Raw genomic sequence first — 25,886 nt, forward strand, 5'->3', positions numbered from 1 at the left:
ATAAGAAGCAACATCTTTTATACGCGCGGACAAACTCGGATACCCCAAGGGCGGTGAAATAACTGTCCGAAGAACCGCAAACGCTTCGGCGCTTTTCGAAAAGAGATCCGGGATCTACCGATTCACCCACTCGGTTGTCGAAATCGCGGCACGACCGTCGAACTGGAAGTCAAACCGACCCTCTAGACCCCCGAGGGTTTCGAAACCCTTTTAATAGCCTCATACGAACGCGTTGTTGGGCAATTAATCACCGTCAAACGTGACGCCAACTTGCCCCACGGTCACGGCCTCCGCAAACTTCGAAGAAACACTTTTCATCCGATTGTCAAAGCGAGCCCTGACATTTATTACCGATTTTTAGAACTCTCATTAATTTTTCGCCATTTTATATATCCCAGGTGAATGGCGACATGTTCCGGACGAGCCTGCAAGGATGGCACAAATTATCATCTGCTATTCGCCGATTCATTAATCGTATAACCATGTTTTATCTACGCTGAGAGAAATTTCATTTGTTACAGTAACTAGAAAAATCCAGTAAAACAGGTATCGTTAAAAAAAACTGTTTGAATATTGTTGGAATTACAAAAACCAGGTACGCGTAACCATTTTGCGCTATCGTCGATCTTTTTTTGTTAATTGCAACGCAAAATCAGTTTGTGAGGTTTACTCTACTTTTTTAGTTAAACAAGTCTTTAACGTCAATTTATTCTTGCACAAGCATTAAATTTTCGCAACGGTTACAAGAAAATCTAGTAACAGCGATCGTAATGAGAAAGAACAGTAACGGATACTAGACCTTCCGATAACAGCTAGAAAACTAATTTTCATTTTCTACCTAGAACTATATTTTTCGATTGTGGTAAAAAATGAAAACAGTTTAGAACTGAACGGTAACCGGAACTGAAAACTTATCTCAGTGTATTCCTAATCGGAACAGAAATCAGGGCGACGTTGCGAAGTTTTGAACGTAACCTAGATTATTAGATGTTTTAATTTATGTGTATCCTGTTGGCAATATTTAGTTTCTTATTCCGAGATGTCGACCTTCGCTTTTATTATTTATCATCACGTTATACGGTTAATATATACTATAAACACACGCATGCAGTTACTGTGTAAATTATTAAATATCGTTTCCTCGTGAACAATGATCATAATAATAATAATAATAATAATAATTATGGAGGTTCAGATCCTATTGTGTTCGTGGCTTGAGATCATCGAGATAAATTCAAATCACGCCCAGGTATCGTTTGCAAAAGGTATTCAGTAATGAGAGTCGGTACAGACTTTACGGGAAAAACCTATGATCACACTATTACAAATGTGTCATTGTTTCGTTAGAAATAATTAAAACTTTTCAACCGAATTACGGCTTGATCGATAATTTCATATTCTCGATACGATTGCTATCCACTTTATTCTTGTCGCTATCATTCGCGATCAATTAAATATGCCTGGTGTGTAAAAAAATACAATGATGAAATTTCTCTCTTGAAATTTATTTCAGGAATTTGCTAATCGAGATCGTAACAAATTTCCATATTATATAGATACTGTTTGCGAAGAACTGATTTGTACTCCGTTTCGCACGTTGTTTATACCGCATTTTTCGTTGTGAAAGTTTCATCGAAATTCGGCGAACCTCCTAATGACTACAAATGGTTTCCTCTCTCCTTATATAATCCATATATGCCGATAAAGCAAAGTAAAAAAACTTCTGTTTATTCAAATTTTTTATCGGATCTTAAATTTTTTACCGTGACGGAATTGACAGATGCGTTTATACACCGCGTCAGAAAAATGTAATTCGCCAAGGAATACGAGTTTTTTTTAAAAACTTTGAACAGTCTGTAAAAAATGTGAACGAAAAATATTAATCGGCAAAATCTGTGCGAAAATTCATCACCAGTTATCCTCAAATTCAAGAAGCAAAAACTAATGTACGTTCGATTTTGCCGGTCGTTAACCTTGAGCGATCGTTAGCGGTATAGTGAAGATGTCAACACACCTCTAGATACGGCATGTAATATACGAGCTAACCAAGTGCTAAATCCGTACAAAAATCCTGGAAGAAGACAACCGCAAACCGCATGTAAGAAGCGAACTTGAAGTCGTTTGGTTTCCCCAGAAACCTTCAAAAATCGTTCCGAAATTTTATGACGATTCGTATATCGTGAACAATAATTGACCGATTCTGAGAATTCATTTTGTTTGTCGCATACCCTCACAAAGATTCGAGTCTCCGTGATACGAACATTCGTTTTTGCGATTTATATCGACGGAAACGTTCGTCGCGTTTACAAGACTGCAGGCGATATTCGCAATTCGTGTCAAGTCCATCAAGGCGTTGCCTGTTCGACAATCTGACGTCACGCAGGTCTGTACGTTTAATCCGCGTATTTGCCCAGATGAATATACGAGGAGCGTGACTCACCTCTTTGACTTAAAGTGTAAACTACACCTTAGCAATTGTCGGACCCCGAAGATCCCCGCTCAAATCACAGCTTCCGGCATTCACCGTGCATTTGCAAAAGCATCCTGACACGCTTCGAGAGTTCGATGCTGGGAAATTTTCATTGATGCTGGATTCCGGGGCTTCCCGCCGGCTGATTATGAAGTTAGGAAACAAAAACAGAAACATCCAATCGCACTGTTATTTGCACCGTGATGGTGAACGCGAATGAAACAACATCGGAAATTCAAGGACACGGTTGAGATGTTGAAACGTCGTGAACAATTCGAAAGGGGGTTTTATACATTGATTAAACGTTTGAAATTACGGGACTTTGGTATTTTTGAAACGATTATTATGTTTTGGGCTCGTTTTGGTGAAAATAGAGATCTCCAGAACCGACTGAGAAGAATTTTGCCAACATTTATTCGTCAGAGTGAATGAAAATAGATTTGTTAAGTACGATACAACGGATGTTTCGTGTTTGTCAGCATTTACGTTTTCGCGTTATAACTACACTGTGATGTAAGTCGTTTTAAATGTTTTTAAACGGTTACGATCAACTATCAAACTTAGCCCAAAAACATTACAATAAAAAATTCATTTGAACGTTCCAACCATGAGACTTTTCTTAAATTGTTGCTATTTTAGCTTCCGTTGTTTGAATTTGCTAAGTAATTTCTATTGGATAGAAGGGATCTTGTTTGATTCGTCTTGACTACCATGAGCGCCAATAACATTGCCGGTAATTTTTTAAACATCTCTTAACATTTGTTTCAAGTGGTACTTACGGAAATCAGTTGGTCAAAAATCAATACATCCCATTAACTTTGTTACGAAATATTCGTACATTGAGTGTTTGTCAAATTATCGATTATTTTTAGCTTAATATTTTTAAACTCTTTAATTCGTAATCGTACTTCCAGCTTGGGAATTGCCTCGCGAAGTTCTGAGAAACTTTGGCAAGTTATTAAAACATACAATCATCGTCACAACGCGATTGTTTCTCGTGCGAAAAGCATTTTTTAACATTAATAATGACACAGCTCCTCCTCAAATCTCTCTTCGATCTTAGCACATCGAACATTCAAAGTCCAGCTAATCACTCTATTTCACAATTCGTCTATTAGAGGTCGAGAAAAAGAAGATGACGCGACTTTGCTAGTATCGCAATGATTCTGTGTGTCTATTTCAACGCGTTAATTATTTGTGTACTTACGTACAATATTTGCTCGACAAAATTGCCTCACTACGCTTCTGCGTGTCGATGATAAACCGGTTGAAGGAAAATAGCGAATGTCAATTACACGCCTGATTAGCCAACCTGTTTCCTTAAATGCTGACATTGAGAGTTGGCCGAAGAGGATTTTCATGGATTCGTTTTACACTGTTCGTCTATTTCGCTCGACCGTTGAACTCGGTTTCGAATGAATTTTTCTCCTCATCGTCGATCAATTATTATTTCAAATTTTACAAAAGAAACGATTATACGCTAGCCTGTATCGGATAAAGAAAAAAAGTTTTCTCTTTCTTTCGGAACAAGATCCAATCGTTAGTTTTTGCGAACCAAAAATCCTTCCGGATTGTTAAAACATTTCTAACTCGAGTCTATCAAGTACTCAAAATTCTTTTCTGGTCATCCTGTACAACTGCCCATATTAGATTTTTTTTTTTGTATTCTGTGAATCTCGTTTGAAAATTTGACGTTTATATTCTAGTAGGGAGAAGCGTTCTAAGTGCGTGTGTAAACAACAAGATAACCGCGAGAATTTATTTAAACGTGCCTCTTCTCTTTTATTATACGTATAAGGGGAATACCAATTTTACACAACAACGAACCGTCAATATTATTCCATTTTTTCGGAACTTCAGTTTATGACAGTACTGTCAAATAGAACCAGCCGAGTTATTTTTTTTTATTTCGAGGTTTAATTACTGGAGGAAGTATAGTAAAAAATGGTTGTCATAGACCGAGGTTAAATTTTGCCTAGGCTGAAGATTTTGAGATTTTTGTTGTAAATTATGCCGTATTTGTATAATTACACGCATGTCTGCTGGACATTATTGTGCACAATATAATAGGCAACGTTTCGAATACTTAAAGTAAAGATAAATATAGTTGTTCGCATGATGTTGTGTGATTAAGAGTACGAGTGTAATAAACATTCGAGGGGAAATAAAAACTGGTAGGTGTATGAAAATTGAATACAAGAAATGTTACGTTCGAATAACTACACAAGAATAAACGATATTCCGCAATTTCGAACGCAACTCAACGAATTGTGCAAAACCGACGAACAGACCGCAAACAAAAATATCAAACATATTTGTTAAGAATGTAAAAAATTGACTGTATTATACAGTGTCAGCTTAAAAAGTTCAAGGCTTCATCTGGTTTAATTGATTAACAATAATAATAGTAAAGTGAAGGTGGGAAAAAAAAAAACGCCAATGGGAATGAAAACGGATAACCAAAGTCCGAAAAATTTTCTATCCACTCAATGACGCATCTCTGGTTAATAATTAGTGCGTAATTTTTCTCGATAGGTGTGAAATACCGTAACTAGAAAATTCTCGGTGAATGCATTTGCCGGAAGGTGGGGAAAAACCATAGACATGGAAACGTCATCGATTGTGTTTCACTCAAAGCGTCTCCGCGAGTGCCAAGGTGGAAATGACTGATAATTTTTCTCTGTAGAATTATGACAATGATTGAAACAATGATAATACGGACAAACGCGATACGGCGATAATCAACGTCGTCAAAACAGTCTCATCCTTGCACTTTTTGCATACGGTGCATCATGCACGCAAGTGTAAATACATGTTGGTATTGAAAGGAACGCCGAGTAAATCCGGTTGTACCAAGGACACGTTATAAGACTCGTCGTTTCATTGATTCTGTGAGAAAACGACGACTTTATAACTTGAAGAAAAAATTTTTTTTTCATCGAAAATTCCATTAATGTGCATTATATTCCGTAAATTGCACGAACGTGTTCACTTGAAGTAAAAAATTTACTTATTGTAAGAAGATGTTTTCTTCAAATCCCTTGATTCGTTCAATATGAAAGCAATATGTGTAGTTGAAGTAATCAGATTTTTGTTTGATTTCAAAAAAATGCCAAAGTAAAATTTTGCTTGGTTTAAAGAAATTTAGGTGATAAAAAAAATATTTTTCAGGTCGAACCGTGTTGATTTTACCTCTGAAAAAAATACTTTTCTGGGAAGCCTGCTACAGTTAATGGGACGTATAATTGCTGAAACAAAAGACCGATTCGTTTGTATTGAGTAAAAAAAGATAAGAGACATTTTTTTTTTTTTTTTCTAACGATTGTATAGGAATTTGTTCAACTGTATAGCAATGCGAAAAATTGGTAAATTTTAGAATGCATCGATATTAATTTTAATCAGTGAGACAAATCTACAGTGTGACTGACCTTAATCAGTGAGACAATGATGTCAATATTTGAACACAGAATTCTGAACATTATTCTGGAATCAAAAGCAAAAATCGTAGACAAGGAAAAAAAAATTTTGGAATCTCAAGCAAATTCCTTTTAAAATTTTTGTGATTTTCATAGAATTTTCGGGGATTGACAGTTTATTCGTTTGTTTATTTCCAATCTATCTCTTGTTTAATAAAGCCTGCAAGACGTTGCGTGATTCATAGTATATTTCTTCCGGTTTGTACGTCGCGGAGAGTATATAATTACAAATTTTTAGCATAAATTACAGCATTAAAAACCGCTTGAGACTTGTAACAATTAATATAGAATTAACGAAGCTCATTTTAAATTCCATAAATTACTGTTTTATTGAATATAGGAACAAAAATACATCGTACTTAATATTATGAATACTAATTGATCAAGCACTGGCATATTTATCTCTAATTAAGGAGACTTAAAACCTACGGTGTGCCTACCTTTACATAATATATAATACAATTCGAAGTAAACTTGATCGGTCAGGGAAAAAATCCGTAAACCTGTAATCTAAATCAATTATTGATGAAAATATATTTTCCACCGTTTCAGTTATTATTTTATTGGACTAATAACTCTTTAAACCATATTATTATTGTACAGGCTTTAATACTGACACTCAACTAATTCTCGCCGCTCAATAATCACGGTAAATCGAAATTATGCCAATATTTTACTTTCACCGATTTTCTTTCCACTTTCACTGTTAACGCCTGTATGTGAAGCAATGTGTATCAATTAATAAAATCGAACAGGCGTTTGTACAATTATCATGGTAAATTATTGTCAGTCGTAGAAAAGCTCGTTGCGATTTAAAGAAATACTATAATGTTGCAGCAAAGAATTACACGCGATATTGGAGCTGTCTAGACATTAAGTGAGATATTAAAATCCTTTCAAAGTTAATAGTATGTTGCAGATTCTTCTTGCCAAGCGTTAATTATTGTTAATCCTGTAAAAAAAAAAAAAACTCGACGTTCGGTAATTTTTTATTATTCGAATGAATGATATTTATTAATAGTAAGAAGATGAAATAAAAAACGAAAACATCCGAGTGTTTAGTTTTCATAACGCATGAAATTTTTCTGAAATAATAATTTTTTGATTCAACATTTTACCTCACATTATCAGAAAAATTTACGCCTTTTTGCGCTTTTCGATTGAAAGAAGTAAAATTTGAAAACCGTACGAAATTTCTCTTACCTTTCAATTTACAACTGAACACCTGTTGCACCTTTGCAAATTAGTAAGAGAAAAACATGATTCAATAATACGAAAAACTATGAATTCCTTATTACAAAGACTTTACAGTAACGTAGATGTATAGAGATTATACATGTTACGTAATTAATATATGCAATAACGTCAACATTATTGTCTTTTTAACATTAAACGTGCGTTCGGAGATAATTATCAAGTTCGACATCAAACTTTCGTATCCAAAACTGTGGATTGTACATATTACACGTCCTTATACAGCCGTGATTATTTTTTGTATAAATAAATTTTCATTCACTGAAAAAACCGGGGCAAAGCTTAATAGCTGGATATCGTCCGAAGAGATTCACTATTGATCGTAAATTTGTGACCTTCGTTACCAGTGATAAATATTCTATTGCATTATAACAGAATTCATGCCGGAATCGGAACGACAGTTGCTAATTATCGAGACACGATGATAAAATTGCAGATTCCGAACTGCGATTCGAAAAAAAAAAAAAAAAAAACCTTCTTCCGCTCTTCTCCATCTACTGAATTCACCAACAGCATAGTACAAAAAAGGTGGCTGACTTATGAGTTTATAGTAAACGTGTGTAATTTATTGTTTTGACCCCGGAATTTCCAGCTCCTAATATTATAATTTTCTTATGAAGTTGAAATTTTTTATATTCTCCTATTAGGCTTACAATTTGTTCCTATAATATAGTCATTCAATTCGTTATTTATTTTGCTAATATATTATACTGTATAATTAATTCATTGCTGCGTTTGCTTTCTTCTTCTTTTTTTTTTTTTCTTTTCATTTCCCTTCACTCTTCGAGATCTTCACATATTATACGTATGTGTATAATATATTTACACATCATATTTAGAATATAATATGGGAGTCATGATTTTATACGCTACGACTAATGTTTCTATTTAACAATATACGTGTAGATGTAAAGTTTAATGTTTTATTACCCACAGACATTGAAAGGCTGCTGAATTACAAGGAGCGCATTTCATGGAATTGACCGTATAAGTTTTCACGTAACAACTATAACAACAATATACGAGTATTCTTGAACTCATAATTATTGTACCTGAAGGCAGAAATATTGTGTACAATTAACATTGGTACGGCAATATAACATTTATCGTAATTATACAGAAAAAGACAAAAATCCAAAATTATTTTTACGTAAAAGAAATTTTTTTTTCACTTCCAGTCTATTATGTATTATACCTATATCTGAAGTTTTTCCTCGTAATCAATTCATTGTCTAAGATACACATCAACATTACTTCAAACATACGTTGTCAATATAATTATAATCCCGTCGCATTCATTCAGTGACGAATTCTCGGATCTTATACAATTTTCAGTAATCGCACATATTTCGTCAATTTTACTTTGAAAGTTGTTGAAATATATGCAAATTTAAATTGTTTTCTTTTTTCGAACTCTCGACCGAATAATTCTAAGGATCGCAAACATCTTTAAACACATCGCGCGGAAACTTTTTCTCCTTCTTCAAATTAAAATCTTTTGGAACAAGTAGAAAAATTTCGGTGTGTTTCGGAAGTATTTGAATCAGGAAAACGAATCATTCGGCTAGGAGCCACAACTTTCTTTGTTCGCAAATTTTGCCAAAAATTTATTACAAAAAACTATCTAACGATAATCTTCCATCAGTTACCGTTTCCTTTGTCTTTTTTTTTTTATTCATATTTTCATGCCGTTTTCTCACAATTGTTATCTAAGCTTCATTCTCTTTATATTCGCTGAAAGCCGAAGACAAAAATATTTTTGCGGCATGATTAAAGAATAAATTAAGAATCACAGTTTTTTCGCATGTACACTGCATTGATACGTATAAATTTTTAAATATAATAGGTACGATGTTGCTGCCTACGTTTATATCACACCTGATTCACATTAAACGAAACGGGTACACTGAAAAAAAATTCTATTGACGTAATTAACGGTTATGTCATTCGTTACAAAATCATATTTTTTTTTTTTCCTCTTCTATTTTGGATGCAGTCTTGACAAAATATTCCAACGATCATTTTTTCAAGATATCAGTTCCATCGGCTGAGCATTATCCAAAGTTATTTTTTTACTTAAAAAAGTTGCGTCAGGACTGTGCAATCAGAATAATACATTCAATAATGTCGATAAAAATTTTTCGCCGGCGGATAAATGTTGAATATCTTTAATCTAATTTCCTAAAACTACATTCACGGCAATGGACTTGTATCCGGTTCCTTCGTGGAAGTCGCGTCGCTTTCCGTGTCACTCGAAGCTCCTGTCGCATCGTTCGGCGTGTCTTTCATATGCGCTGCCGCGTAGTTTCTGAGATATTCGACTACCTGTTGATGGCCAAACGTCTGTGCCTCGTTTATAGGCAAATTTCCCCATCTGAAAGGAATGTTCGATCAGAAGGAGAATAAAAAGGAGAACAAGAAATTCCACCATTTGTACAGATTTTACAAGATGAGATTGTTTAGTTTTTTTTTTTTACCGTTTTTAGAGAAATTGCAAGTAAGCAATTATAAAAGAATAGGAAAGTATAACTTCTGTTAAACGAAACGGCAAATGTGCAATGAAAAAATATGGTTTGAGATTATATCGCCTGGTAATTTTTTTAATATTGTTTCATATCTTTGGAATATTTTTTGTAACTGAATTTCTCCAATAATTTTCCTACGTATACACACAAAAATGAACACCCGCGTCGCGCTAACCAATAAGAGAATCTTACGAGTCCCAAAAAATTCACATTGTCAAAGAAATGCTTTTCAAAAGCTTCCTAAGGTCAAAAACTTCGTATAATACCAAAAACTCAGCGACTACAGTATCTAATATTTAATTTTCCCATGGATTGATGGAACGGTCGTTGTAATTGTTGCAGACTTGCCTGTCTTTGGGATCATGAGGAACGCCGCATTGTTCGATGAGAAATTCTACGCAGTCCAAATGCCCTTCGCTGGCTGCTAGATGCAAAGCAGTCCGGCCATCGTAATCCGACAGTGTCATATCCATGCCGCTCAAACGATGCCTGAGAACAGAAGAAAAGCAACGGGTTTCGCAAAAAAATTACACTCTAAACAAGTAAGGACATCAGAGAAGGTATTATTTATCTTATTTTATGGATATTAGCGGATATATTACGAAAATCATTGGGATCAAAAGTACTCGAAGACGCCATCTTGCAGAGGTAGAAAATATGACGGTCTAACTGCGTCGTATTTAATTTTAAAACTAGTTTTTCCCCACATATTTTACTTTATGTTTACTCGTGACAACAGAACGAAAGCTTGAAAGCTTGCACGGAATTTTCTGTGCCTTGGTATTCGCACAATTCGTGCCAAACGATCAGCTGATCGGCCAGTTGGCCGCCATATTGCACAAGTCAAGCTGACACTGGATCCCAATTACAGAAACAAAAGACTATTTGAGACGGTGTTTGTTCGACTTGCTTCTCTTTTCCAACCACTATTTTTGTGTATTCAATATTTTATTTATTTATCACCTTCGCATAGCCGTTACGTCGCCGCTGGCAGCGCTGAATAGTAAATTGACGATGGACAATCCCTTCGTCTCGTACTTGTGTCTTCTCGGGTCCTTTTTGTTCGTTGCATGTTTTAGATTGTCGTACCTATGATCATAGTAGGTGCTACAGGTGCTAATCGGGTTTCGGTTGGGAGGATATTTTTATACACATATGTTACGCACGCGCGGATAATCATTTGTGTAAAGTATTTCACAATGTCCGTGCGATGAATGGATAAATAATATGTGAGTAATTGCGTGTACGTGTTGAAATTTGCCAATTCACAAATAGTGATTGTCATGCACGTGGGGTGAAGTTGTGATTTTTTTTTTGTTCAAACCGGCGTTATTTTTCGCATGCGGTTATTATTCGACGTTTTAATTATGTGTGTCATTGTAATCATCAAGCATCAGGGGCGGAGTTTTAGCATTTGTTCGTGTATTTTTCAACCGATTGTAAATTGATAATAACCGTTAGTATAGGAGCGGGTAAAATTATATGACAAGACAGAAGAAGAGAGTTAAAAAAATAAAAATAAAGAGGAAGTAATAAGAGTTCGATTAGAAAGTGGAATGTAAACTCCAACCAACTTATACGTGTAACAATATAATTATCAATCTGATCACGAGATTTAAATTACAAATTCACCCCGGCTAAAAAACGCAGCTTTCCTTTTTCTACTCAGCAGTTATATTTTACAGTGCTTGCGAAATTATGGCAGCTATTCGACAAAAATTCTGATGCCGTTACATTTTTTTCAATACAGCGTATAGCAAGTTTTCATTCGTGATGCAAACTCGAAAATTTTTTGGTCTACAGCTAAAATAGAAGCTTAGCTTTCTCAATAATTTTCCTCACGTGATTATGGCCTCGAATCTTCAGGTTTTTATTTTGAAAGTAAAGAAAAAAAAACGTTTTGGAATAATTTGAAATTTACAGTTTAAATGTAAACAATAAAATGTACCAAAGACAGATCAAAAAACGTTTTTCATAGATTTGTAACAAACATTTTTTCTCCTAGCAAAAGTTCTTCAAACTGAAAATTTTCAATTCTCTCTAATACAGTGTTCAGATTTAAAATCAGGCCAATTTACAATAAAATCTAACAAATATGTTGACTCAATTTTAAAATTCTTTAATCTTCTAGCCGAGTTTGTAAATCCTCCGAGTTTAAGACAAAAAGAATTTTCTACTGTAACCTGTAGCAATTGTTTACAGTGTGATCTTGGGTCTATATAAATGATCAAAACAACTCGTTTTGCACTCAGTGTTGGAATAATCATCGATAATAAAACAAATCTCGGTGTAATTATACAATAAGAATATTTTTTTTTAAATTATGAAAAATCTATAAACAAAGAACGAACCTGTGGAAATTGAACTCGGTAACAAGTTCCTCACAGAACTGAACACCTCGGCAAGAATTTCCCAAAGGATCCAAAGGTGGGGACCACGTGCAGATACCCATTACGTTTGGTATGACAACCAGAAGACTTCCAGAGACTCCGGATTTCGCCGGTATTCCAACCTGCAAATAATTGCAATAAGTAAGTGAAAACGGCTGAATAAGTGGGTGGATTTTGTAAATTTATACATATCGACAACCAATTAGTCAAATTGACTGGAGTTTGTTTCTATCGAAACTCTGGAGATCGAGCTTCGTTCGCATATTGTATTTTATTACAATCAATGAATTGAAAGCATTTTTACTGATAATAATGTCGACCGTTTCATTGAGAGACATGTTTTACAGTGCTCGCGATATCTCAGAAACGGCTGTACGGAATTACTTGAAATTTGGAAGCAGTATTCTTAAACAGTAATTATGTTAAATTTTCGGAAGCTTTACACTGAAAATCGAATTCAACTCCAAACAGTCGCTATTTTCCTGACAAATAATAATAGCAATGGGAAAAACGTTTGAACAAAGTTCGATCTACACGCTTTAAAACAAATCAAATCCCAATCTAGTTAAATAATTATTTATCGAGATATGAATTCTTAAAATTCACCCACTTTTTCAGTCTGTTATATCAGCTATTACCTAAAAGCTCTGTTACTTCTTTTCACGCAAGTTTGCATTTTGCAATGCATTTATGATAAGGATCCCGTTTGCGAGTTTAATCTCATAATTCTCGAAGAAAGCGTTATAGAAAAAGCTCACCTTGAAGGCAAACTGTCCGCTGTAATCGTACATCCCGCAACTATGCATCAGGCTGAGGACGTCCCGGACACTGTCGGGCTTCAAAACCTTCTCCTCGGTGATCGGACAGATGCCACCGTTTGCAAGAGTCGCCGCCATAACCGACATGGACTCGCAGTTCGCCTCCATAGCGCAGCACTGTGTTGCAAATAATTTTAAATTCATGATGCAAATTTTCAACCAGATTCTCGGGCAGCAAAATCCAAGAATCAGACCGTTTGAAGTCAGAGTTTTGGCCAAAGCCAAGTTCCTTGGCTTTCAAAGGACTAGAAATGATCTTGATAATTGTTTTCTCGTACGTGAAATTTTTATTTCACAGATTGAATTCCCGTGACAATTATCAACAGACGATTTCGATCAATCGAAAAGTTTTCTTTCTATCATTCAAAATATTATCATATACATTGTTTCGGATTTTGACGAACAACGACTGCTTGAAAAATACTCAAGAAGCATGTGTGCGAAATACTTTTTTAACGTTGAAGATGAGAAACTTCGAACTCATCGAACGTCTTGAGACTAATTTCTTTTTTTTAAATCACAACTTTACTTCATTCTATTTTTCCCCTTGTTATCCTCACCTGGAAATAGAAGTCCATGATTTCACGTAGATTCGTTTTGTCCGGGTAGCATTTGTGCTCTCTCATGTAAAATCCGAGGGCGTAATTTCTGTCCGCGGCTTCGCGTTCCGACAAAAATACAGCATTGTTAAAACTGAGGCTCTCACCACCGGCTAATCTCTTGAAATAATTCATCGTGAAGTCAAATTTCTCCGCCAGTGTCATTTCCGGTTTGATCAACGTCTTCAGCAGCGAACAAACAAGAATCGCCCCCGCGTTTATCATTGGATTGTGCGGTTTTTCTGGAATTTAAAGACAGTTTTCTTTACGTTCGTCTGTGCAATTTTATTTTTCTCTCAATATACTTTGATAAAATTTTCAGACAAAATGTGCAAAGTTCTTCTCGCCAATACCTGTACATTTTCTTTTATTTTCCTTCTTCTGAGTCTCTACCGAAATTTAGCAATCTTTCCAGTTTTACAATCTCTCCATTTTTTTGAACTAACAAATATTCCAAACTTAATGAAAAACTCGCTTTATGAAATTGTTTGGTTGTGCAAAGTTTTACGTGCAATTATTCTTTGTACAATCTCATTCGGAGCATCCTACAACCAATATTGGACATCACCTGATTACATTTTGTAATTAATTACCTTTGTGTTTTTTGATTGAAAAAAAAAAGAAACTCCAAATTACATATATATTTAGTAATCGTAAGAAACTGAACGAAAAACAACATTTCTATTTTGTGATGAGAAGAAAAGTGAATTATAAAGGATATTTGTATTTTACAATTAAAACGACATAAAATACAAATCATATTCGTAATTTGTAATTAGGAAAAAAAGAATTGCAAATCATATTTGTATTCATATAGTACATAGATTCGTAATCTATATACACACAGATGTGATTTGTATTTTATTTCCCTCTAATTGCCAAAGTCAAACACAATTTATGTTCACAATTTTTCGATCGTGGTAATAAATGAAAATAGTTGAGAACTAAAAATATCTCTCAGTGCAAGGACGCAACGAACTCACTGTTGTAATCAAGAACCAGTTCGTTGAAGTTCCTTCCCGAGGGTTCCTGGCCCACATATTGATGGACCGTTTCTTGTCCGAGTCTTTCGAGAGCGATCGCGTAGGTCAGAGGTTTGCTGCAACTTTGCAGGGTGAAAGGAAGGGAGGTGTCACCGATGCTGAATCGCTGTCCATCTATCGTGCAGACTGAGACGCCCCAATACTCGGGATTCATCCTCGCCAGCTGAGGGATGTACGACGCCACTTTGCCCTCGGTGTTGGTTTTGCATTTCCAGTAAAAGTCCTCGATGTGCTTCGTGAAGCCGGACCAATCCGGTATTATGAACTGATGCCGGAAAGCACGCGATATCAGGACGATATTCGGATTTATTATCCTGCAAGGAGTATCAAATTTTTTTGTTTTTTTTTTATGCTATCTTATTTTAAAAAGCAGTAAAATGGACTTGGAACATAATTTCGGCACACCCACCTTCTAAATTGTTCTCTGTCGAGTTTCTGAGTTTCGTGAGAAAGTCCTTCGTGTCCTCCGGACTTGAGCTGTTCCTTTCTGAGATTATCTGAGAGTTCCTGAAGTCTCGGATCATTTTTTCTCAATCCCGTGCTTCTGAGTGCCTGAATCAAAGACAAGGGTAAAAATAAACTCAACTCTGCCTGATTGCAAAAGACCTTCAAAGAAGCTCTATTTCGTGTGAAAATATCGCGGGTCAATAATTCGGATTCAAGACATGAAACAAAGTGAGATTAAATTGAGTACGTATTGACTGAAAATTTTACGAACAAGTGGTTGAAACTAGATTTAAAAGAGAAAGATCTTAAAATTCATCGGAATCGCAACTCCGTTACAGTGAACGCGTAATGTTTCTTAAGTTTACAACTTAGTGTTAATGGGTGCTTAGTTGGTGCATTTTTTTTTTTTTCATTATCTTTCAGACTGTTTTAGAAACATTAGAAAGTGTTTTTTCCAGACAGAAAGTTAATTTTGAATGGCTAATAAAATTAGAAATCAGAACGAAAATTGCACGCATCTTTTTTCGACTACTTTAACTGCAATTTTTCGACCAAGAAACATACTTAAATGAAAGGAGAGGCTTCGATATATATTTTTTTTTCAGTTACGTATTGGAAGTGTTGACATAACTCAACCCTTAAAAAAATCTAACGAGTGAAACTTTTTTTACAAATTTTTCAAATCCATGTCAAGTGAAACTTTGAGCAAAATGTGCACAGAAAAGAGTGAAATCCGCAATCGGATGAGAATTGGTGCGAAAGATGAAACGAATCTAGCGGTCTGTAACGATGTTTCCTATTCAAAACAAATAGTGAGAGAACAAGGTCTCAGCGGATCAGTGAAGCAGTAGACCCACAACAGTTGAAGGAGACGGTCTGATTTAAATCTGTGCGAGACTAGAAATTCGGAAAGTGTAACAACAACAATTTAAATATCACGTAACAATGTTAATTATCGATCTCCCTTCGGTAACACGACGTCATTAAAACGCTTTACTCTCTAATATATATTGTAAATGTCGTTGTTTTATTTTTTATATCATTCTCTGTTCACAATATTTTTCGGACTTTAATTCTTTTTATTTTTACACTCTGCGCTGCCTGTTTATATCTGATATTTAGAACTATGAAGCCAAGTTTGTAATTTATGGCAATTTACGTTATATGACAAACTTTATAGCATGACTCGTTAGAAACCACCTAAATAAATGAACAATTTAATCTGTTTTTCCTGACACGATCTTAATCTATCTTGTGCATTTTTCTTATTGGTCTCTTCTATTTAGTTTTCGATCGCTGATAAAACGTTACAGGTATCAGTTTAGTCGATCGAATCTCCTCTAGGTAGTGCGATCGTTCATTGGGTTTCTCGCTAGTGTTAAACAGACGTTTGATCCATTCATTACACGCTAACCATCGAATCCGATAAGCACCCACAGCTTTCTCCAGACGTTGTGTATTACAATACACGACGTATCCTGGAGAACGCTGTGAGTGTTTATGCTTCGAGATCAAACGTTATTTATATTTACATTTACATTTATATTTATATTAATATTTTCATTTATACATATACGTATGCTCACAGCCAGGAATTTCCCAACCGGTAAAAGCCCCGTCTCTTCATTTTTGAACATGTCGAACAAAACGTCCTCGGCATTTCGAACTTGGTCCTGATCTCGGGCGCTGAAAGTTTATAATTCAAATTCATTTCAACCATCGTTCGAGTAGAGATTTTTATGATAATTACACTTAACCGCAACGAGTGGAAGGTACAAGGATAACTTCCAAGATTCAGATTTTGAAACTTTGCATGCTGATTGGAAAATTCAACGTGTTTTTAATTGGTGAACTAGGTTTTGTTGGATGTAAATTTAACATTTTTGAGAAGTATTGTATAAACGATAATTTGGCATAGACTTTGGATTGAAATTTTTAGGATTATCTACGTTCGTCACCATCCAAAAAGTGTAAGCCATAAAAACGAGGATTTGATTGTGAATTTTCACGGTGAACGACGAATTTTTACGAAAAATTTAACTGTTCGAACAAATTTCAATTTACTTTATCCTGCAATTATTTCGTTCGATAACTGTAAAAATTTTAGCTGGTTAAAAAAGATTCTGTAATAGTTACCATGCTGAACCTGTTTTTTTAACTAATCAAGAATCCTGATAATTTTTGCGTAATATGATAGAAGCTCTGTTTGAATTGAAGAAAAATCGACAGAGTTACTGATCCCCTTTTTGTTGTTTCTTCCTCACAAGCAGCAATGTTTCGAAAAACATCTACTAAAGAATTGGGCGGGTTGCCGAAAATTTATAACAAATATTAACAGGAAGTGAAATAAACATACACTTGCGGGAAAGATAAACCAAAATTCTCTATAAGGAAATAAGCTACTACGTAACAAGATACATTGGAAAAAAAGGATTTGTTTCTGCAAATTCAGTAAAACAGGTATCGTTAAAAAAAAGTCAAGAAAATATAGTAACAGTGATCGTAATGAGAAAGAATAATAACGGATACTAGACTTTCCGGTAACAGCTAGAAAACTAATTTTCATTTTCTACCTAGAACTATATTTTTCGATTGTGGTAAAAAATGAAAATATTTAAGGACTGAGCGGTAACCGCAACTAAAAATTTCTCACCATGTGGGAAAGTGAATTTTTCTTATTACGAACAGAGAAATGTTTGGTAAAAAACGGAAAAAAATATATTTCAATGAAGTCGTTTCATATGACTTGAAACTTGTTACCTTATTAACATCTATTTTACTTATCTCGAAAAAATTTTACTTTCAACACTCGGATGAATTGTTGCTGCAGTGTGTGGTGTGCAAAATCAAGACAAAGTAATGAGAAAGATTGAATTATCGTCCGTGCAGATAGTGAATATGTTTTTTCGCTGCTTTGAGGTTCCGTGACAGTGAAAACAACTAAATCACTATCACGCTTGACAACACCGGTGAAATTTATCTGAACGTAACATCGCAAAATATATTTGCACAAGCAGGTGTAACAATATGTGATTAGAGATCCCCCGCGAAGAGGCACTGCAGAGATATTAAAAAAAAAAAATGTTATCTCTCAAAATTTACCGAATTTCATTGAAGAATTATCAACTTTTCCGAAAAAGAAACACGCGGCTTTCCTTCCGTGATCTTCAACGGCATTTTGGTTTTTTTCACATGTTTCCGTACAATTTCAAAATTTGTCATAAAACGTGTAGGTCGAGTTTTTTAATAAAGAAAACAATTTCGAAAAAGAATAGCAAAATTTCGACGAAAGATCGCGACATCGCGCAATATTTGATTCGAAGGATTTTGGAGAAGATAAAAAAAAATTAAAACACGCAGAAAATCGTTGAACAAATTTTCGTAAAAGTAATTTACAAGTAAACTAATGCCAAAATTTAATCGTAAACAACTCTGCTTTTCTAAAATTATAAGAAAACGCAAAGTTCATGTTAGAAAAATTGTCAAATGCGCGAATATATGTGTGAAACTTTCAAGTAAACATAACGATGAATTAAAAATAATCGATAACTTGTAACGATTCACAGATGCCTGATAACTATAGTACAGTTACTGCGAATAACGAAGAACAGTGATTTGGTCGGAAAGAAAACAGTCAGAAGAAACGATAAACCAACTACTAATTATTTACCGTGTAGCTTAAAACATAAATTGCTGATATACAGAAGTAAGGTAACAAAAGGTAAAAAAAAAAAAAAAAAAATGCGACAATTAAACATTTTTTCAACCAATTGCTGCAAGCACAGTGATACTCCATGCAATATGAATTTGTCACGGAGAATAGTACTCACTACATGTAATGGCTGTCATGAATAAAGCTGTACTCGCTGTAAAAAAAGTGAAAAACAAACACACAATTAGTTACATTAATACTGGGATAGAATTTTTATTTACCTAAGAAACCTCGCCAGAAGCTTCACGAATCTGTCCGATCGAGCACCGTTAGAAACTTTCACGTCTTTCATACCGTCGGACATTTATCAATCTAAAATACTATTGAATAACAACCCCCTCAATATTTTAAAATAATTAAATGCTTAGTTTTTTTCAACACTGTTATAATTGCGTATTACTGAAAGTATTATTTCACTTTAATCTAGCGAAATCTAACTTCCGAACGAAAATCTCGAGCTGCACGTTCAACGCGCGACGATACAATTCACTGTGCACTCATTTTTCTAACGACGATATAAAATTGCCCGAAGAGTGAAATGAACGTTTTCGCATCATCTTCCGCGTCTTATATAACTTATCCAAGAGCCCCCCTTCGTCGTTCATAAATTGGCTCGAATCACTTGAGTATATACACTAGCAATTGCAAATCACGACTAAAACCACCTGACGGTACCGACTCGCGGTGGCCAAAAATTAGCGTGTCGTTGTTTGTGATTTACCGCCAGTGACGACGGAGAAAATAAACAGGAGCTAAAAGCAGGTTTCAATTTTTTGTTCTTTTCTTTTTTATGAAAATATTTTCAAAAAGTAAATCGTACGTGTGAATTGGAAAATTATTAATCTCACCAAATTTGTATATAAATTTGCCCTGTTTTTCTAACGTAAAATATTCTTACCCATTTAGGCGATTGGCAGTTGTCGAAATGTCTTCCACGAAGTAATGATACACCTCAAAATCGTCCATACCAATAAAAACTGTTTAATTATAATGCGGTGCGCGTTGTGTGATTAAAATCGAAAGAAATAAGAACAAATTTTTAACCCTTTATTTTTTCTTATTATTATTTCATTTGTTTTCATTACTTTCTTTGAATAAGTCGGAGAAAATTTTCGTCTGCAGCGAGACTCGAATAATAAGCAGCGACTGCTACCGGCTAACTATATCGTCTAACTATATTTTACGTAACGCGTAATATATATATATATATATAAGTCCTTAGGAATCGTAATACGTCAAATAGTTGTATCAATTGTTCAACATATCGATTTTAAATCACGTGCAATAAACGTGCCGTCCTATTCCATTCGTACAAACAATCAGAGATTTATTGGTTTGTTAAATTGATCGTTATGTATCCTTACAGTTTCTTCCACTTTATATGTGCAGGAGGCAATGCAGCAGCATATTTAAACGAATGGAAATCCACAACGAAATCGAAGGGTAAATAAGTTTCGATGCGACTTTACATACATAATACTTCGTAATTCTGTAGCGTCATCATTATTTATAACGTGTTTCGTATTGTAAAATATTTTCTGCTCCGAGAAATTAAATACTTCAATTTGCACTTCGATTTTTCTGCTAGATTGAAAACTTGAGAAAATTGGTATTTTCAAATTGTTCGCTTAAAGTTATACAATATCCACTATTTTTATTTTTTTATTATACTTGACAATGTTTCGCGATAATAATATAGGAAATATCTGTAATAACATCGTCGATGTGAGAAAATTAAGTTTGTTCCGTAATTCAATTTTTGCTTAACGGAAGTTCAGATTAAAATTCAAACCAAGGTAAAGCTAATGTGAAGAATTTAATTCAAAACATAGAAATTTTCTTCTCTTGCGTTATAAAAGCGTAGGGATTTTGGAAAGGCGAAATTTTTCGCTTTTTTTTTATAGAATGCATTGTTATACTTTGAAAAATTGACCAAACATTTTCAGCGATCAGTTCAATAGGTAAAAAAATCTAAAAATAACGCACAATTTAATGCGTCTTTCATGAGCGTGCACTGTATATTTTATAACAAGCTGTGAGTTTACGTGTTGCGAAACACTCTGTACAATTTTGCCATATTGGTTAGCGTTTCAAGCTAACAACAGCTGGTACGGATGATCGACGTGTTAATCATTTTACTATTCACAGGATAGAAGTGTCTGTAAGGATTGGCTGTGGAATCGCTCATGTGGTTTTGAATATTCGATACAATTGTGAATCGATCCTACAGCGGTATAAATAGCGAGTGATTATAATGGTTAAAAGAGTGACGATTATATTTTAGTCCGAAAATTTGAACTGCAAATAAAAAAAGAAATAAGCAACAACGGACACTTTTGCCATATTCTCAATTCTTTGCTATTACCCGTTTATTTCGAAAATCTTATACGTATATATATATATTTATATATGTATAATACAGTATATTACATACATTATACAGTGATTTTCACCAGTATAATCTATCGTGAATACACAAAAGATTTCACAAAGTTAAAAATCCCCAACTATAAGCACATGATTGATTAATTATACGATAAGATAAAACGTAACACGCTAACAGAAAAGTAAATTTCGGTATCAATTAATTAATAATTTTTATGCTCTGATACGGCGATGTGCAAATGAAAAACGCCCAAAGTTGCACCTACTTTATTACCATTACGTTCGCGACGATCAACGATAAGAAAATTATGGTTCAGAGTGACAACGCCGAACGTGTTAATTATTCTTTTAACTATCAAACGCTGCGACGCATGGCTCCAAAATTTATTTTATCCTAACTGAAACATCTCTATTTTCCACTTTGGTTAGATAACTCATACGTGAATAGCAAGACCAACGTTAGTATTCGGCACAGCAACATTTACTGCACAAAAATCGGCTGAGTATATATTATAATTTTCCATAATGTTTTTGCGAATGTAAAGAAATGGATTCAAAAGTATAAGCAAAAAATTTCACAACATTGTTCAATGTTTTCTCTTCAAATAACAAATTTTGGTAGTTTCTACAATTTTGGGCAAAAAAAAAAAAGAAAAAACGAAAAACAAACAAGAAACAAATTATAATATACTGTTAGCAAAAATGCGATAACCAAAGTATTCTGTCGTCGGATATTTTTCCAAACAAATTGAACCAGTCTTTAAAACTATTTATAACCATGTTAATTAATAGTGTGTGCTCAAGTTCTTCGGATATATTTTCCACGAAACTTTGTACAAATTAGGACTGCCGTGTATTACGGATCCCCAGTTTAACAATTTGTTTGCAACGTAGGTCTGAAAAAATTATTATACCGTATATTTGACCGCTGCATATCGCTGGTACTTCCAAAAGCTGCGTCTATGTAACTTGTCTTTCTCATTTTCATTTTGCTTCCCGCTATCGCAGCCAGATGCTGAAAAAGGAGACAAAAATTAACAAGAAATTTTCAGCTCTTGAGTTATTGTCACGCGTTGAAGACATAAGAAAATCGATTAATCGGTAATTGTATAAATAATATGATAAATTCAAAGAAGCTGACTGTTTGATCGACCGACGAAAAAACAAATATGCAAATATTGAAGCACAGCTTTAAGCTTGCAATGCCTGCCAAAATTATTAATTCACTTTCATTCAATGTAGAATCAATGAATACTTGGTTCAATGATTATTTATAATAAATCTTGATGTATAATCGCTAACAAAACATTGCGCTTCGTACTTTGAACAGCCGGTACGTTAAAACTCGAAGGGTTTCAGAGGTTCCTTGGCTATAAAGTCGCCGGTAGTATTGATCGTCGAAATAACGCCTAACGTAAGCTCTTCGCTTTAGAAGATGAATTTCGCCCATTGCAAAGCTATATGACAAGCCGATCAAGCTTTCGATGTGAATTCCGGTGAGAATGGTACGAGAACTTGGTGATAAATCGATTTAGCATTGGAAGAAACATTTCTCTACTGAATAAATTGAAAACCATGTTCCGAATGTCAGAAAAGTTTTGACATCGTTATTTTTGCGAATTTTCTAAAATTATTGCAACGAAGCTTAATTCCAGTTTAACAAATGAAAATTTGCAACAAGATTCAACAAATTTTCTCTACTCGCTTTGATCTGAAACATTGACTTTTAATCCACTATAAATTCTAATTTAATTGAACGAATAATTTTTTTCTTTCCGATATTCGGGAAAACGAATCGAATAGAAATCGCAAATATTAGGCCGATACACGTATACAGCATAAAATACACTCGCACCAGTTCCGATAAACAGAACGGATCGTAACTCATCGCCTACTCTGCGTCAGGTCTTCACTGTCAAAGATAAAGATCTTGTCATCCGCAAATATCTGTGACACCTAATTGTAACGACGCCCTGCAATCTCTAGACAGATAAATGGCGTAATTAAGCAGCCAAAGGCGTAAAGTTTGTTGATAAAATTATACTTGACGTTGCAAAAATCGTATCAATCTAGTTTTCCTTTTTGGTGCCAGAGAAATATTGGAATATAGAAAACTGTTCTAACGAGATGGAAATGGAAATTTGAAATCTGTCGATCGGAGGAAACTTGCCGATTCGTGTCATCATTTTTTTTAACGCGTACAGAAATATAAGGAAGTAAGGAATTTGCGAAAGGTGAACGATTCGAAAGGTGATTCTGAGACCTTGGTGAATCATCGCGACACAGGCAGCGAGTCGCAGCTTCAGACGCGGCTGATCGTTAGTGGAACAACTAGAGATTATTTTAGTAACTAAAATTCGGTCATTGCCATTGACCACGTGCTCCTCGGCAAGCCTCACTAAACAGGCATAAGCACCCTGACAGTCGAACGAGTGACAGGAGCCTCGACGATTTTAATAATACACATTGTAAGCCAACCGGCTGTTACTCAAGAGGAGAAAATTATTACGTAAATTGGAACGGCGAGCTTTTGCGATGATCGGAATCTGTCGGTCCATGCGATTCGCGGTTGGTTCGAAAAATTCTCATTTTCTAAGTGAAGGAAGCAGACGATTTTCCGCGCAAATTTAAACCGCGTTTCGATGATCACAGCTGCTCCGAAAAATACGAAACTAAATTGAATCGAATGATTTAAGCATGTTAAAAAAAGAAAAGGAAAACGAAAATGATGAGGCAGTTGTTTCGTGCAATGCTAGAGATTGGATATCAAATATGAAAATTGCATACTGTTTAGAAAAAACTAACAGAATGGATTATAAAATATTATAGAGAATGATGTGAGTGATTTAAACGAAATTCTTTTAATCGGTTGAAATGACATGTTTTTTGTTTTTACTTGTCAAAGCATAACAGATTAAACAATTTTACATTGGTTTAATTTCTTTTATTTAAGCAAATTTTAGTAGTAAGCCAGTTTTTCAACTCCACTCATGTATACGGGGGCCTTTTATGGTCTCATACTCATCTATACATATAGTACGTAGTACATACAAAAACTAATTTATTACTAAAATTTACCTAACTAAAAAAACTTAATTACCTAATTCACGGTAAAATTATTTATCTCGGTGGTACGCAGTAAATATATTCTGTAACCTCTACAAGCAAAGAAAATAAAGATAAGGAACTAAAATATGAGACCGTGAGAAAATAATTAAACGACGTATATTGTTAATAAGAAAATAATGTTCACCTTATGCGTGTGCAAATTTCTCGAGGAAATATTTTCGGTCAACTTGACCGTAACCCGATAAACTTTCACCATATCCCTGTACATTTTTCTGTTTTTTTTTTTTTGTTTTTTTTTTTCTTCTTTCTTTACACACGTGTAATGAGCCTATATTAAAATATTTCCTTTTATGAATTAGATCGATACGGATATGCGTTCGGTGGAAATTAACATTCACGCACACCGCGGTTGTTACAGACGTATCCAGCAAACGACGCTCGGCGTCCCGACGACTAAAACATTACATAGGAGCGCCGGGACGACGACACCGGCTAAAACTGAGCATGACTACCGAAAAACTAGGCATGCGCGATTCGGATTCCGATACATACATTCGATTACATATTGGGGTAGTGCTTTTATTCATTATGACATTGTTACAGTCATCGCGATTCGTTTAGGTATTATAATTGCCCCGGAAATGTTTTCAATTTTGTAAGGGTTTGTAATTATAGATTATTCAAGGGTTGCGAGTTACGTTATTACTTGGAATATTGATTGACACAACAACATTTTTCTCATTACAGAAGTAACACCGCTCAATTGTAATTCCATACCGAGGTTTGAACAAAGTTAACGTCTTTTTCTTTTGACTATTTACTGTAACAAACGGAATTGTAAATTACACGCACAAAATAATATACGATACGATGTACGTCGCTTCAGAACGAGTTTCGAGAAAAATATAGTGAAAAATACTATGAGATCAACAGAGGATAATTTGGATTTTCTGAAAAATCAACTACTTACTTCACTCATCAATTCATCATATTGAGGCGCATCGGAGCTCGAACTTTAACTGAAATTAACGCGTCAAAATAAAAAATATCGTCATTCTTCTGATTGTTCAGAATAGTCAAATCTGGGAGAGTTTGTATTATTTTATATCTAACAAGCTGTCAATAGATCGCGTAAGTTAAAGTTGCGAGGTGGACGTCGAATCGAACAATGGCCCCAATGGCGGCACCTCGATTAGTAGTTTGCTGAGAATAGTGTTCAAAAGCCAGTCTTATATTTAGTGCGATCTATAATACTCCGTTTATCGGTAATGGATAGTATTTACGCAAGTAGAACTAATAACACCAATAACGTGTAATAAAAGATCGATCGTGAAAGGTATACCGATGGAATAAAGCAACAATTAAACGCATTGATACATCATTGCTGGTGCATTTGATTTTTTTATTTGCTTTAAATATTTTCGACTGTCACAGGGTTGTCATTATTATGTGTATATATTTATACATAATTTCAACGCTTAGTCTTGTAAAATTGCTAATTATTGCTCGTTCACGAATTTCATCATACATTGTATACTTATCACTCAACAGTTTATACATACACGAAATACAGCATGTATATGTGTTTAAAATAATAATACTCGTTAATCTGTGACCCACGAATCAGATGCAGAATTATAATGCAGTCTAACAATATTTACGTTAAATCATAAATATACAAAGTGGAGAAAATTTGAT

At 34.5% G+C, this 25,886-nt stretch overlaps 1 protein-coding gene across 9 annotated transcripts; it reads right to left on the bottom strand.

The window, feature by feature from the left end:
- Positions 1 to 7,934: 7,934 nt before the first annotated feature.
- Positions 7,935 to 24,643, bottom strand: GLS (glutaminase). Of its 9 annotated transcripts, none has more exons than XM_046613893.2 (12): positions 24,373 to 24,642; positions 22,034 to 22,134; positions 18,853 to 18,888; positions 16,609 to 16,708; positions 14,985 to 15,127; positions 14,516 to 14,889; positions 13,494 to 13,774; positions 12,874 to 13,050; positions 12,077 to 12,237; positions 10,689 to 10,832; positions 10,074 to 10,214; positions 7,935 to 9,574 (listed from the first exon to the last, which is right to left on the bottom strand). In XM_046613893.2, the coding sequence occupies exons 1-12, from the start codon at positions 24,454 to 24,456 to the stop codon at positions 9,394 to 9,396; spliced, it is 1,923 nt and encodes a 640-aa protein (XP_046469849.1). In that variant the 5' UTR covers positions 24,457 to 24,642; the 3' UTR covers positions 7,935 to 9,393. The 9 variants fall into 9 exon arrangements, with proteins under 9 accessions (XP_046469849.1, XP_046469850.1, XP_068989634.1 ...); XM_046613894.2 differs by having other exon boundaries at positions 10,689 to 10,814; positions 24,373 to 24,641; XM_069133533.1 differs by lacking the exon at positions 10,689 to 10,832 and having other exon boundaries at positions 24,373 to 24,643.
- Positions 24,644 to 25,886: the final 1,243 nt, after the last annotated feature.

This window comes from Neodiprion pinetum, chromosome 2, assembly GCF_021155775.2.
Source record: "Neodiprion pinetum isolate iyNeoPine1 chromosome 2, iyNeoPine1.2, whole genome shotgun sequence".
Classification (NCBI taxonomy): Eukaryota; Metazoa; Arthropoda; class Insecta; order Hymenoptera; family Diprionidae; genus Neodiprion; species Neodiprion pinetum.